This window comes from Epinephelus lanceolatus, chromosome 18, assembly GCF_041903045.1.
Source record: "Epinephelus lanceolatus isolate andai-2023 chromosome 18, ASM4190304v1, whole genome shotgun sequence".
Taxonomy (NCBI): Eukaryota; Metazoa; Chordata; class Actinopteri; order Perciformes; family Serranidae; genus Epinephelus; species Epinephelus lanceolatus.
The window spans coordinates 9,816,479-9,830,425 of record NC_135751.1 but is presented as its reverse complement, the minus strand read 5'-3'; the positions used below and the strand labels follow the sequence as shown (position 1 = coordinate 9,830,425).

Sequence of the window (13,947 nt, the reverse complement as noted above, 5' to 3'; positions counted from 1 at the left end):
CCTGTTTATGGGGAAATATCAAATGCTGTGCTTTAGCTCCCTCTACTGGCTTAGTAACTGTCTCAAAGGCGTTCAGGCACACACACACACACACACACACACACACACACACACACATTGTATACACAGGCCTATATATAGAGAGGCCAGTTTGTTTTCATTTCAAGAACAGGTCCAAAGTATTACATTATCCAATATTTCACAAAAAGTAAGAAAGTCCCCAAGATACGAAGGGAACTGCCCATTGGTCTGACAGCCCATTGTTCCGACCATATTAAACCCATTGTTCCGAAGTCCGTTCCGAAATCATCATGATGCCCTGTGGTTAAGGTCTGGTTAGGTTTAGGCACAAAAACAACTTGGTTAAGGTTAGGAAGAGATCATGGTGTGGGTTAAAATGAAAAAGAAAGTGACAAACACATAAGCTGTGAGCCTGCTTCGCCTCAAGCCTTTCCCAGCCGGTCGCGGTGCACCATCAAGGTAGAAATACGCCCGCCGGGAGCCGTTCAGCACCGCGGACAGTCGGACTAATGGGATGTCGGACCAATAGGCTGTCGGACCAATGACATGGACCCGATACAAATACAAAGCCCAGGACAGATTTGCAACTAGTTGCTGTTGTTGATACTTGCGGTCTGCATTGTTCTGAAAATCTGCCAGTTTACACTGATGCCACCAAACGAGATGATTTATCAGTATGTGTCACCAGCTGCAGGAATGGTACACGGACCATCAGAGAATGCCACAGAAAGGGAACACATCGTCTGCAGGCAGTTTACTGACTTGGCCAGCGGACTTTGCTAGAAGCCGATTGGCTGCTGAAACAGGTGATGTTCCCTATGTTCTAAAATTAGCCGCTGGTAACTTGACAAGCTGAGTCGCAGGCGACACCACCACAAAGCTTGAGTTGAGCTGAGACTGGTCAGTTCAAACCACTGCAGCTTTAACCTGCAACTTCAATTGTATCAGACCTTTGTTTCTTCTTCTTCTTCTTCTTCTTCTTCTTCTTCTATCCAATGAATCAACCCATGACCCTTCAGATTTACCTGGTGACCCTTTGAAGGGGCCTAACCCCTAGGTTAGCAACCACTGGACTAAACTGGCTAACTGTATATTAGTTTAAACTAGCTCCACCTGGAGCAGCTACAACAGGAACATGCTGCTCTGACACTGATGCTTCAATATCAACTAATAAGGACACATAAAATCAGGTATCAGTCACAGGAGACATTTTACTGCACAACATGTACTTTTACTGTATGAAGCTGACAATACTTCTGTACTTTAACTAGGCCTACATGAAGGTAAGAATAGGCTACTTCTTTCCTTTGCAGCTGATACTTGAAATAGGCTGTGCTTTTAATGAAGTGACAGGACTTTAAATACTGGACTTTTATTTGTAAAGGGGTATTTCATATTATGTAGGTTTATTTCAGTAAAGGGTCTGAATACGTCTTCTACATCTGGGCACTGCAGTATTCACCATAGTATTCACCATCAGTAAACTGCAGGCTCAGTATTTTTTTTTGTGTGTGTGTGTGTTTTGATCAGCTGACCTGTAGCTCCGCTTTGTCACATGACATCCGTTTCCCCTGTTTCTGTTCTACAGACTCAGCTAAAAACGCCTCTGAGGGGAGTACCAGTACTAGACAAGTACATAAACACTGTAACCCTTAGTTTGGTTATTTGTTTACCTGCTAATGGCAAAATAGCTGATTGGAAATACGAAATGTACGGTCGCCGCACTCGGTTAAAAATTACAGTAGTTTAATGTTGCCCTCCTCGCCTTGCTCCTGTAGTCCTGTGGAAGAAGAGCGACGGTGTGACTACTGAACAAGTTTGAATATTACCGGATTAAGTGTTGTGTTGAGGGTTTTGTTTGTGCCGATTTGACAACTGGACTTTACCGATCCTCACACTCACTACCTCTTTCTGTGTCAAGGTATGTAAAGAAGGTCAGAGCTATGGACACTTATAATTGATTCTTTTCTGGATGAAGTTTGGCATTGTGCATTTTCACGCAGAGACCAGACCAGAGCCACAAGTAATAGTTCCTCAAATACAACCTGGTAAAAGAATACGTGCACAGAATTGGAAAGACAATTAGATGAACATGTATTTTGCCTATTGCAACCTCATTCAAAAACGCCCTAAAAGCATAAAGAAGATCAGGGGTCAAAGTCAGCTGCTGCACCCACATTGATAAGATATCAGATGTCATTTAATATTGGTACATCAGTGGTTGGTCACTTCATACACAGTGATAGTAATAAATAAAGGAGAAAGTACACCAACCATGACTTTAAGCTGGTGATCATGGAAAGCCAAACCATAGCTAACAAAAATCAACTACAGGCTTTCAGAGGTTAGGTTTAGAGTTCAGCTTAATTGTTGTCACAGCAGAGCAACACATACATGTATTCAAAAAGGGCCACCCTGCAGTCCATCTCAGGGCAAAAATGTGGTTAGATTAAGATTCCTCAAATGTTTTAAAGCTGACCAAAAGCTGTGTTTTAGTCTGGCTTCTGTGCCTCTCAAAGTGTCTTCTTTGCTTTTAAAAGAGATTTATACACATTTCTTTTACCACAGTAACCAGGACTATTTGAAAATGAAGAACAATTTTTTAGCTAGATATGTGATAGATATAACAGAGAAACAAAGGTTCCAAAATGTATTCATTGGAAAGAAAAATGTCAAATACTTATTAATTAATTTTGAATAATTGCATTTCTGTGTGTCTTATGTCACAGTATACTGAATATATTTGTGTTCTGACATTTAAAGATGTCACTTTAGGGCTTTAGGAAATAGTGACAGACATTTTTTTACTATTTTTCAGCGGTAGAAAGCAACTCGTTACATTTACTCAAATACTTAAATACAATTTATGTACTTGTACTTTACTTAAGTATTGTCACTTTATGCTATTTTATGCTTAACTACCTTCCACAGGAAACGATTTCACTTTTGAATCAACTACATTTGACAGCTCACTTCGTAGATTCAGTTTATTTAACAATAAAATAATGATGTATTGTTATAGATTAAACTGCATAGCAGTATATAAAGTCACTAAAATAAGCTCCGCCTTAAACAGCTGCAACATTTAAGTAATGAACACATGAATGCATCAAAATCCAATGATATAATATATGTGAGTGGGAGTGGGCCATTCTGCAGTAATTGATCCTTGGTACTTTACATATGTTTTGATTCTAATACTTTTTATACTTTTACTTAAAAGGTGAATGCAGAACTTTTACTTGTAACAGAGTATTCCTACACTGTGGTAAATGATTTGAGTACTTCTTCTAACACTGCTATTTTCTGACATGTTTTGAAAAATGCTTATTAAAATTTCCCAAGATGATCTCATTAATTGTTTATTTTATCCAAAGATATTGGGTTTTTAGAGATTTTATTTTAAGAAACTGTAAAGCTGGGATTAAAGAATGTTTTCTCTTTGCTTGAAAATTCCTTAAACAATGAATCGTTTAAATTAATACATTTGCTGATCATTTTTAGCTGCAGCCCGAGTGTGATGGCTACAAAGTAATGAAATGTTTAATGTAATAAAAACAGATAAAAACAGATAAAGAGAGTTTGTTTACATGATATCCCCGTTTGTGCAACAAAGAGGAGCATTTCATTTATTCTGCTGTTTCTTTCAGTCACCTGAAGCAGAGTGGACAAAGTTTGTCTCTACTCGTCTGCTGAGAGAAAAACATGCCGTCCAACAAGTCTGTGTCTGATGCTCCCATCACTCAGTTCATCAACTGCAGAATACTTAGAAACCACAAGCTGCAGAGGTACAACACCTGCACATACACTCACACCTCACCTGCTGCTGATAATACTTCTGCCACCACCTCACTGTGTCAGTGGTGGCAGAAGTATTATCAGCAAAATGAATTTACATTCCTGCTGCATTAATATGTATGTTGCATTTTACTGCTGCAGATGTTTAAGTTTGTGCGCATTTTAACTTAGTTACATTCTACTACTGGTTTGTGTGTGTGTATGTGTGTGTGTGTGTGTGCACGCAGAGAGGACCTTTGGGTGCGTGAGGGGAGGATCTTAGATCCAGAGAAGCTGTTCTTTGATGAGCAGGGTTACGCCGACAAGCGTGTGGACTGTGAAGGCAGCATAATCGCCCCAGGCTTTATAGACGTTCAGATCAATGGTACCAGACACACACACACACAATTCAGTGTGGTTGGCTAAAGCTCATCTGACTGTCACCGTCATGTCGTGCTGCCTTCAGGGTGCTTTAGGGTGTGGCTGATCTGTTTCAGAAGGGAAACAGTTAGTAAATTAACCAAAAACTCCATCAACAGCAAATTAATTTGAAACAATTTTGTTATTTATTTATGGTTCTAACTAACAATCATTTTCCTTCTCGATTCATCTGCAAATTGTAATTGTAATTAATAAGTTAGTCTTGGTAAATTTATGAAATGTTGAAAACAAACCAAAAAAAAAAAGCCCAACAAAAGTTCCCAGAGCTCAGCGTGGTGCCTTCAAATGCCTTGTTTTTTCATTGAATATTTCAAATCACAAAACATGTTTAGTTTTAAGTATTGAAAAACAGAGAACAGAGAGAATCCTCTCATGGAAGTAGGAAATATTTGTCACTTTGCTTGTAAAATGACTGAAACTAGTAGTTATTAAAATAGTCTCTAATTTTCCATCAGTTAAATAACTGACAATTTTTTTCCACTCTTGGCATGCAACTTTAATAACAGATTAATTGTTTTAAGGGGAAGTCCAGTGATTTTACACATCAAAGGGGAGCACCACTGCAAATGTGTTTTCTTTGACAATAAATGTGATGCATTGGGTTTTCGACTGTTGGTCAGGTAAAACAAGACATTTGCTGTGGTTTAATTTTCAGTGTTCACTGTTTTATGTCAATTGAAATAACTGACATATTAAACGATAATGACTGACTTGTATCAGTAAGAAATCAGTCCAAGGTTTCAAAATGAACAAAACTGATGATCATTCTGCTACATGTATATGTTCTCAGCGTTCTATCCTCTCCCTGCAGGAGGATATGGCATTGACTTCTCTCAGGCCTCCGAGGACGTCAGCAGTGGAGTTTCATTTGTAGCCAAAAAGATCCTGGAGCACGGTGTGACGTCCTTCTGTCCCACGCTGGTCACCTCTCCTCCTGATGTCTACCACAAGGTATCATAAAACACTTCAGCTTTGTTATCCGGGTACAGAATCAGACACTTTTAAGATTTACCTACTTAGGAAGGGTAACAAGTTTGTACAGGGCCTTTGAGTGTTTGCATATCATGAACTAAAGTGTAAAAAAAAATATTTTTTCTATACATAAGCAATAACCAAAAATTTATGAAGTTACATGTACATGATGCAGATAAAATCCTAGTATGAGAAAGTTAATTAATTAAATGCAGAAGCCTTGTGCTTTAAGCCAACACAGTTAAATCAACAGCAACATAAACAAAATACTGAATAAATATGAAGTTCAAAATGTATTCATATAAAACTCTAGAAGTAAATAATGACAAAATAAACTTAAGCTGTCACTGAGTTACACAGACAAGAGGTTCGTATCATAGGTTGTCTAATTAGCTGCTGCCTGTGAGTTTTATCCTGCTAATTGGATAAAACTCATGTACTTTTCAAGCAGTGAACTATACAGCATATCAAACAGGAAATGTTCTCACATTGTTCTCATGTTTAAGTGTCACTGCCTGCTTTCCACTTTGGCTTTGTGGAGTGTTGTAGACGGAAATTATTGACTCCTTTAAAATGGATTTTCTTGGCTGTGTCTAACTTTATTATTTGAGAGGCTGCTGCTGCACATAATATCCATCATTGGTAACCTATATGTGTGTTCCAGGTTCTGCCTCAGGTCAAAGTTCACAATGGAGGAAAGCATGGAGCTGGAGTTCTTGGTAAGATGTTAGCAGTGTGGGGTGTGTTGCTTCACCAAAGCCCGTTGATACCAAAGGATAAATCCAGTATAAGGACAAATGCCCATTTTGAGTATGTCTGCTCCAGAGGTGTCATGCAGTACACTCTGTTTGTATGTTCTAATTATTATAATGCTTTACTGCTGTGTTTACATTACTGGTTATTACTTAAATTATATGTTTTAAATAGTCAAAAACAAAACATGACTTCCTTTCTTATTTTATTTTTTATGTCTTAAATGGCTCAGTTATCTCCTGAAACAGCTGGTCACTAGTTTTTATCAAACAAACAGGAGGAAACTGCATTTGTTGGGGACTATTTTTAGCGGTGGATTAATCCACATTTGGTCCTCTAGTGAGCATTTGTGGCAGCTGGACAGTGTATGTGTGATGAGTCAAAAAAAAATTGTGTGTGTTCATGGCATAGACTGTATATAAAGATGGATAATGCATCTCCACATCATCCAGCTGCACAAAGATAAAGCCAAAATCTCCTGGAAAGGGGAGCTGCCATCTCCATCATTTGGAGCCAAAGTCAGCGCATTAGTGTGTGGTAGTGAGTTGCTGCCCATGCACCCATCAGACCCAGTAGCGAGCAACACCATTGATTGTGAGCACACCAAATGACACACACAGCTTTCACTCATGACATCACACCCCCTTTTTTATAGCATCAAATAACCAATGAAAAACAAACTTATCAGAAAAACAAACACTGGCTTGACAGAGCTACCTGAAATGACAGAAGCTATCTTTGGGAAAAAACAATCTTTGACATGTACTTTAATTTCTATTAATGTTTAGCCCGTGTCACTCCTGCCAACATGGACGGGGAGGCATTTGTGATCTATACTGCAGCCAGCCATCTTTATATACAGTCACTGGTTCATGCTAATGAAGGAACATGTCACTCAGTGCAACAGCGTAGCTAACTGATGTGTTTTTAATAGTTTGTGGATAACAACGGAGCCCTATGGCACAGAGGAATATCAGGCTTTGATACACACACAATATCAGCAGACTTATTCTTTAAAATATTTACTGTTTGCTGCAACAACAGAGTGAAGTTTGATCTCCTCTCTGCAGGGTTTCACCTGGAGGGCCCGTTCATCAGTTTGGAGAAGAAAGGAGCTCACCCGGAGCAATTTCTGCGCACCTTTAAGTCCGGAGGGATAGAGGACCTAATAGAGGCCTACGGCACCTTGGACAACGTTGCTATGGTGACACTGGCTCCTGAGCTGGCCGGCAGCCTATCAGTGGTGAGGGAGCTATGCCAGAGGGGCATAACTGTGTCATTAGGTGAGTGTCATCTACTCACTCACATCCAGAATGAGCCCCTGCTTTCTTTAAAGCTTGTTTTACACCTTAAATGTAAGAAAAACATAATGCAGGTGCTCTTAGGTGTGTTTTGTATGAACATCTCTTACTCTTGTTAATGTGGTCCTCCTCCATGTTACTGTTTTCCTCCTGTAGGTCACTCTGTGGCCAACCTGTCCCAGGCTGAGGAGGCTGTTCAGCACGGAGCTTCCTTCATCACTCACCTCTTTAATGCCATGCTGCCTGTGAGTCCCACCTGATCTTCTTTTAGAGCCTGTATCTATCGTAATAATGTTGTTGTGCACATGATATCCATTTTGCAGCATACAACATTACACTACATAATCTTAACAAATACTTTGAGAAAAGCAATAGTGGGTGTCTGGTTGTCAAGACCAAAACAATATAATTTAAACAAATGTGCTTAACAGTGGTGGAAAGTAACCGAATATATTAATCAAATTAATTAATTATGGGGCATCGGTTGCTTAGTAGCAGAGCAGGCGCCCCATGTACAAGGCTGTTGCCACAGCGGCCCGGGTTTGAGTCCAGCCTGTGGCCCTTTGCTGCATGTCTCTCCCTCTCTCTCTCTCTCCCCCCTTCACGCTTCACTGTCCTGTCGATTAAAGGCAAAAAATGCCTAAAAAATATCTAAAAAAATAAATGAATAAATAAAAAATTAATTAATTATAATTACTAATCAAAAAACTGTCCTGAAGTGCTTAAATTTTTCTTTTCTTTACTTCAGTTTCTACTTTATACTTCTACCCTGATACGTTTCAGAGGGAAATATTGTATTTTTTGACTGCAGAACATTTATCTGACAGCTTTTGCTACTTTACAAATTAAGATTTTGTAAACAAAAGATATGTAAATGTACAAATAATGCTGAAACGATTAGTTGAATAATCAATTAGAAAATTAATTGGACACTATTTTGATGGTTTAAGTCATTTTTTATGTAAAAACATTTCATGCTTTCAGCTTAACTAATGAGGAGATTTGCTGCTTTTGCTATTAATATTTAATTATTGTGTTGTATTCGTAATACTGTTGAGGTTTACACGCAAAACAAACATTGTAAAGGTGCCAGTTTGGGCCCCGGGTAATTGTGATAAATTTCTCACTGTTTTCACAAACCAATCAATTGATTAAAGGGGAAAATAATCTGTATATCACTCACAGGGGACATTTTACTACTTTTTATGCTTAAATTAGATTTTCCTAATTATACTTACATAGATTTACTTAAGTAACAGTTTTTTACAGTGCGGTTGTAGTGCTCCACCCCTGGCTGTATCTCATCTTCCCTCTGGTTTCCTGACGCTGTTGGAGATTAAGGGCCATTTCATAGTCGACGCACGCAACGAGAGCAAGCGACCAAGCGATGTGAGCAACGCACTTCCTTTCACTGTCAACACACTGAACGCAAGCGAAGTGGGCGACACTTGAAATGCAATACATCAATTGCGCAATATGGGGTAGCAGAGTCACCGGTACGTTCCGGCTAGCTGGTACTGCTGTAGCTAGCTAATACTGCTATTATTAGAGTGCAGGGCACTAGAACTGTCATTTAAATGGGGGTGTGCCTGTACGAGTTCGCAAAGTTTTTCCTCGCCCGCCATACTTCATATCTGCTTCTTCTGTGAATAACAAAAGCTGGTTATTTTCAAGTACATCGCTTGCATTATCACCCCTGCTGGCAACGCATGGTATTACACGCGTCGCTGCGTCGCGTATCAAAAAAGATGGACAACACATTTTAAGACGCAAGCACACATCATGGCGGCCAATGCGTCTCAGTGCGTCCCAATGCGTTCGCGTCTGCGTGCCTTTGCGTCAACTATGAAACAGCCCTAACCCTTCACCACTTTGTTCTTTAAGCACTGTTTTGCTTTTATTCATTACTTAGAGCATCTTCTTTTGTCTTCGTATGTGTTGTGATCCAGTTCCACCATCGGGACCCTGGTATTGTGGGTCTGCTGACCAGTGATCAAGTTCCTGCAGGCAGGACAGTGTACTACGGCATGATAGCTGACGGGATCCACACGAACCCTGCTGCCCTACGCATCGCTCACAGAGCTCACCCTTCAGGTCAGTGGAGGTTGCTGTTTTCAGTGGAAAGACTACAAAACTATAGAGAGCCGAAGTCCTGATGTCACTACCTGTCATCTTGTTTGTTTGTTTTGTTCAGGTTTGGTGCTGGTGACAGATGCGATCACAGCAATGGGTCTTCCTCCTGGTCGTCACACTCTGGGCCAGCAGGTCATTGAGATCCAGGGTCTCCATGCATATGTGGCAGGTCTTAAGTTCCTCTTCAGTTTTAAAACATTTTCACACAGTTTCTGTTTAATTATGATGATTTATAGAGGTAACACACGTGTACTACTGTTTAAAAGTTTGTTATCTCCTGTCACAAAAGCTTGATTGGGTCCAGATGTCTGAGAGGACTACTCTATATGTTTGAATGGTCTTTAATGCCTTTAGGCTGTAGAAAGTCCTCTTTACAAATAGATGATATTTTGTATGAAGGGTTTGTTTTGTACATGGAGAACAAAATGCTGTACAATGTTTCAACCAGACTGACAGCTGAAAGAGACAAAGATCCCTCTGAGCAACAGTTCAATAAGAAGAGAAGAAATCAGCAGTCATTGGTAAAAGAAACAGGAAGTGTAGCATCAAAATGTGAGCAGATTTAAACAAGAACATGTTTCTGTTTCGGTGTCAGGTGCACAATAATGTCTGTAATAAGCTGGAATTAACAGGCAACATGTTGTTTTAGCAAAGCTATTCTTCAAACCACACAATAGACACAGGGTGTTACTCTAAGGTTAGCACTGTTGGAACTGGATCAGTGAATATCAGCTGAACAGTTTAAATCTGTTCAGTCTAACCAAGGAGTAGACCAGCAGAGGGGCCAAAGAAAAACAGACTTACTAAATATTTAGAGCCCAGTTGTACTGTTGTAGTTTCACTGACGCTTTTCTGGACTAAAAAATAAATTCAGAATCCAAGTTCCAACAGTATTCTCTCTTGTCATACAACGCTGTGGGGACAGCGACTAAATGGAAGTTTGAATCATTTCGTTCTTCTTCTTTTGAGGCCAAAAACTATTTCAAATGTAAGTAATATATTTAGTGTCTGAATTATACTGTTTTTTAAGGGAAGAAGAAAAACATCAATATAACAGCTGATTCATAACTTTTGGTATTTTATTTGTCACAAGATCTTTTTATATTGCACCTGTGGAATGAGAGGTAATTATTCTGTATCCTAGATTGTTTCCCCCCATCAGTCTGATTCAGCTCTTAAAAAGACTTTGAGTTTTAAACTATTTCTTTCTTGTAGGCACTAAGACGCTCAGCGGCAGCATAGCCACGATGGACATGTGTGTACGGCATTTTAAACATGCTTCAGGTGAGTTTGCGGGATTTTGTTACTTGGATTTATGACTTAAAAAGAGCTTGTTAAGCCATGATATATGCTGATTGTTCCACAGCTATGACTGCCGTAAATGAAACCCAAAAAATTCTCTAGTTTCAAAAATGTCCTGTAACAACACTGAGCTTTTCAAAGACGGATTTGTGTAGTAAAATGTTGGAGCATTTAGATAAACAGGAGGCTCCCAGTCACGTTGAGGCTTTTCCGGTGATTTTAACATAATTACTTCCTTGAAATATGTCACTCTTTTCCAAGGATGTCTGAGATTTCTCGCCTTAAATGATTTTAAAAACAGAACTGCAGATAGTTCATCATAAAACAACATTAGGTTTGAAGATAGCTCAGTATTCTGACACCCATGAATCCTGCAGGTATTTTTCCGAGAAATGGTAAAAGATTTTGGCAAGAAGTCCCTCTAAATAACAGGATCTGTATTTCAGGTACTTAGTCCCTAGCTTCCACTACAACGCCACTGTATTTCCATTTTCATAACAGGCTGCAGTGTAGAGGAAGCTCTGGAGGCTGCTTCGCTCCACCCTGCTCAACTTCTGGGTGTTTGCCACAAGAAGGGAAACCTGGACTATGGATCAGATGCAGGTCAGGATTTACTGCATAAAATAATCGTCTCTGCCATGTATTGACAGAAACATTAATCCTGTTTATTGTGTCGGTGTTTGCAGACCTTGTTCTGCTTGATGATGCCCTCAATGTCAAAGCCACCTTTATCTCTGGAGAGGAGGTTTGGAGGAAAGGACCATAGAGAAAGAAAAAGACGATGGAAACTGGCTCGACAGCTGGGACCTGCGGTGCCTTCAGGGGACACTGTGAAACATACAACCTGTTGAATGTTTTAGTTCATCAGAAAACACAGTGAACTTTATTCTCTCCAGTTAATAAATGTCAGTTAAGACCAGGTTTTGTCTTAACAGTCGGTCTGTCAGTCAGTTGGTGCAACATTTTGGTTCAGGGTGAAAATACTTAAAAATTATTGGATGTGATACTGGTGAAAGTACAGAAATTCATGGTTCCCAGAGGATATCTTATGACTTTTCTTCTAGTGTCACCAATGAGTCAAAACCTCCATTTGTTAAACAACTAAGTCATTTATATTTTCGATAAAGTTCAGTTTAGGCTGATAGTACAACTTATGCTGATGAATTAAAGGTGCTACTAACTATGTTGACCGATGGGAAACACAAATGGACCCATCTGCAGCCACTGTTAAGTTTGTCAATTCTGATGACTGTAGAAACATGGCGATCTCCGTAGACGCTCCAATGTAGATATAAATGGCTCATTCTGAGGTAACGAAAACACAGTTCTTATTTTCAGGTGATATACACTAAAGATGACATACTTATTATTTATATATTTCTGCCAAAATATTTCCATAAATCCTACACACTGGACCTTTACATAATTCAGACAGGGTTAATATTACATAAAGACACCTGCTGTACCATTAAGTCTTTGAATGAATGTTGATTAGGCTGCTTTTACATTAGGAAAGCGACAGTTCACATTTGATGAGCTTCAACTGTCTTGGAAAAAGTAAAGTTAAAATTGACTGACTGTTGATAACAAGTAACCTATAAGGTTAACAGAATCCTTTGGTGCTTCAAACTCAGTAGCAATAAACTGCTCTTTGTATAAAACTCAGATACACATTTAAAATGTAAAGTGTCTCTGTGGACTGGACTTAAATTACAGGAGAGTCAGTTCACAGGAAAAGGTAGCCACCTGTAATTACTGGGTAGGTTGAACAATCACAGACATACGAGCTCAGAGTGGAATTAGAATCACTGATCAGTACAGGTGATATAAAAATCCTCCCTCTTCCCCTAGGGACATAAATCCCTCCCAAATGGGCTTTAGATGTGCTAAAAAGGCCATTGCAGAGGATAAACCTTTCAGATATAGAAAAAGAACTGACCTTTCCTAAAGACCTTTAGATCAAAGAATAGCAAAGTTCTCTCTTCATATTTCATCCATCCAGAACTGTTGTTTTTCGGAGTGTAATGAGCATCACAGCCTCACGGGGTCTCTACAGATTTGTTGGACTGACTTCACTGATAGACAGTACTTTGATTTTCTTAAAAAAAAAAAAAAAAAAAAGTATTTTTGTATCTTTAATCAAGTATGAGCAATCAAATAGACTCATAGGAATGAATGTTAGTGGATTTGACATGTATTATGGGGGTAAATGTCTTTAAATTGCATAGGTGACAGGACATATAAAGGGTTTTATGAATGTTTATACATTTATTGTAACAGGTTTTCATTATCCTGCATCCAGACGCTGTAATGGTTATTTTAATCACATTACATAGATGTGATTCAAAGATAAACATTTTGGTATTAAACTACATAAATTAACTCTCATTGTAAAATGATTGTTTCCCTTTAAGCAATATCATTTACTTTGTTATATTATGTGTTGTTTGGGTTGATTTCTGTTGTTCATGCACTTTAGTAGAGTTTTTGCATGATTTAGCTTGTCTACATTTTATATACAGTATACTCTACAGCCATATAGAGAGGGATATCACTCTCTTGCAGAACTGCTCATAAACATTTGAAACCTGACAAGACTTTTCCTTTTTTGTAGCAGATCATAAGCTAAAAATGTTGTGAAAAATCTGATTAAAAGCATTGGGTTTTTTTAAAAAAAAACAAACAAACATGCAAAATTTTAATTTAAAAAACAACAACATTTCACTTTGAAATGGTGCTTTCCATCAAAGAATATCCCTGCTGCTTTTGTTTGGCCAGATAGTTTTACTGTTTCATTTATCTTCTTAGGTTGTCAAGTAAATGACCCAGTTAGGTGTCAAAAAATGGAGCAAAATACCAAACACTTTTTTATGTAAAAAACTGAAATATAATTATATATAACTATTAAAACTACTATAAACTGAAATGTAACTAGTAACTATATCTGACTTAAATTTAGAGAAGTAAAAAGTATAATATTTCCCTCTGAAATGTACTTCAATGCAAAGTACTTAAGATATATGTATATATATATATATATATATATATATATATATATATATATATATATACAGTACAGGCCAAAAGTTTGGACACACCTTCTCATTCAATGCGTTTTCTTTATTTTCATGACTATTTACATTGTAGATTCTCACTGAAGGCATCAAAACTATGAATGAACACATGTGGAGTTATGCACTTAACAAAAAAAGGTGAAATAACTGAAAACATGTTTTATATTCTAGTT

General features: G+C 38.3%; 1 protein-coding gene across 1 annotated transcript; it reads left to right on the top strand.

Moving 5' to 3' along the window:
* The first annotated feature begins 1,595 nt into the window (after window positions 1-1,595).
* Window positions 1,596-13,291, top strand: amdhd2 (amidohydrolase domain containing 2). The gene is made up of 12 exons (XM_033643877.2): window positions 1,596-1,942; window positions 3,672-3,809; window positions 4,047-4,183; window positions 5,051-5,190; window positions 5,876-5,930; window positions 7,035-7,247; window positions 7,422-7,510; window positions 9,215-9,359; window positions 9,460-9,567; window positions 10,614-10,682; window positions 11,202-11,303; window positions 11,387-13,291. The coding sequence occupies exons 2-12, from the start codon at window positions 3,727-3,729 to the stop codon at window positions 11,464-11,466; spliced, it is 1,221 nt and encodes a 406-aa protein (XP_033499768.2). The 5' UTR covers window positions 1,596-1,942; window positions 3,672-3,726; the 3' UTR covers window positions 11,467-13,291.
* Window positions 13,292-13,947: the final 656 nt, after the last annotated feature.